Below are 1,253 nucleotides of genomic sequence, written 5' to 3' on the forward strand. Positions count from 1 at the left end.
GTCGGCTATACCGAATCAGCTAAATGCTTGCACATTCGAAAGGTAAATTCGGAATGTGCTGTAAAATGTATTAAAACAATTTTAAGTTTTTTCTTATCTCTCTTTTTTTGCATCGTAGATTTTCGATGATGCTTACCGCTCTACGTTGAGTTGCATTGTAGTAGACAATGTAGAACGTTTGTTGGATTACGGTTCAATTGGACCACGTTATTCGAATCTGACATTGCAAGCACTGTTGGTTTTGCTCAAGAAACAGCCACCAAAGGGACGCAAATTGCTCATTTTGGTCACTTCAAGTAGACGGTAATGAGCTCGTTGTACAACAAATATGTATGATTTTCTAATAGTAACACCTTTTTTTCATATCAATAACACTTTAGGGCTGTGCTCGAGGAAATGGAAATGTTGACCGCCTTCACATCCAGCTTACACGTACCAAATCTATCAAGTGCCGAACACGTTGTAGCCGTGCTTGAGCATGCAGAGATTTTCAGCAAGGGTGAATTACAGGCTATTGGCAAAAAGATGGCGGGCAAGAGGTGAGCAACAATAGTTTATATAGCTTACTTCTGGCCACAATATAATTAAAAACTTTTGTTTTAAAGGATATTCATTGGAATTAAAACATTGCTCGGTCTCATTGATATGGCGCGGCAAACTGAGCCCCAGCATCGAGCTATTAAATTCCTCTCCAAAATGGAGGAAGAAAATTTCTTGNAACTTTTGTTTTAAAGGATATTCATTGGAATTAAAACATTGCTCGGTCTCATTGATATGGCGCGGCAAACTGAGCCCCAGCATCGAGCTATTAAATTCCTCTCCAAAATGGAGGAAGAAAATTTCTTGGGAATGAGTAGCAAAGAACAGTAACTATATCGTAGAGAATTAAATTTTTCGATAGTGGAGCTTAAAGACGTTTTCTGAATATAAAGAAAAGAAATTGTGTTAAAGTAATTAATTAACAAAAATACATATATGCATACATACATACAAGTGGAAAGCTAAGTACATAAAATGATCAAAAAAATTAATGAAAAACAAAATATTTTATTCTATTACGTAATAATGCTAATCATTTAAAAGAATATGCATGTGCACATGCAGCGATATACATAAATGCATACATTTGCTGGAGCAACATTAATTACTTTGAAATAAGGCAATGTTTAGCCCATATTGTAAGCAGTGTTGGTGGACGGTTTTTAAGCTAGCCATTAAATAGTGAGAAAACAAACTCACTGTTCCTTTACTCG

General features: G+C 35.7%; 1 protein-coding gene across 1 annotated transcript; it reads left to right on the top strand.

Moving 5' to 3' along the window:
* Nucleotides 1–3: 3 nt before the first annotated feature.
* LOC108357247 (vesicle-fusing ATPase 1-like) lies at nt 4–1,245 on the top strand (the record flags this gene model as incomplete). The annotated part of the gene is made up of 5 exons (XM_017608334.1): nt 4–42; nt 119–303; nt 381–539; nt 606–711; nt 841–1,245. Coding segments are annotated over 5 exons (519 nt in total), but the record flags the coding sequence as incomplete, so codon positions are not given.
* Nucleotides 1,246–1,253: the final 8 nt, after the last annotated feature.

Source organism: Rhagoletis zephyria, unplaced genomic scaffold (genome assembly GCF_001687245.7).
Source record: "Rhagoletis zephyria isolate East Lansing unplaced genomic scaffold, Rhagoletis_zephyria_1.1 Rzeph_scaffold_73150, whole genome shotgun sequence".
NCBI classification, from domain to species: Eukaryota; Metazoa; Arthropoda; class Insecta; order Diptera; family Tephritidae; genus Rhagoletis; species Rhagoletis zephyria.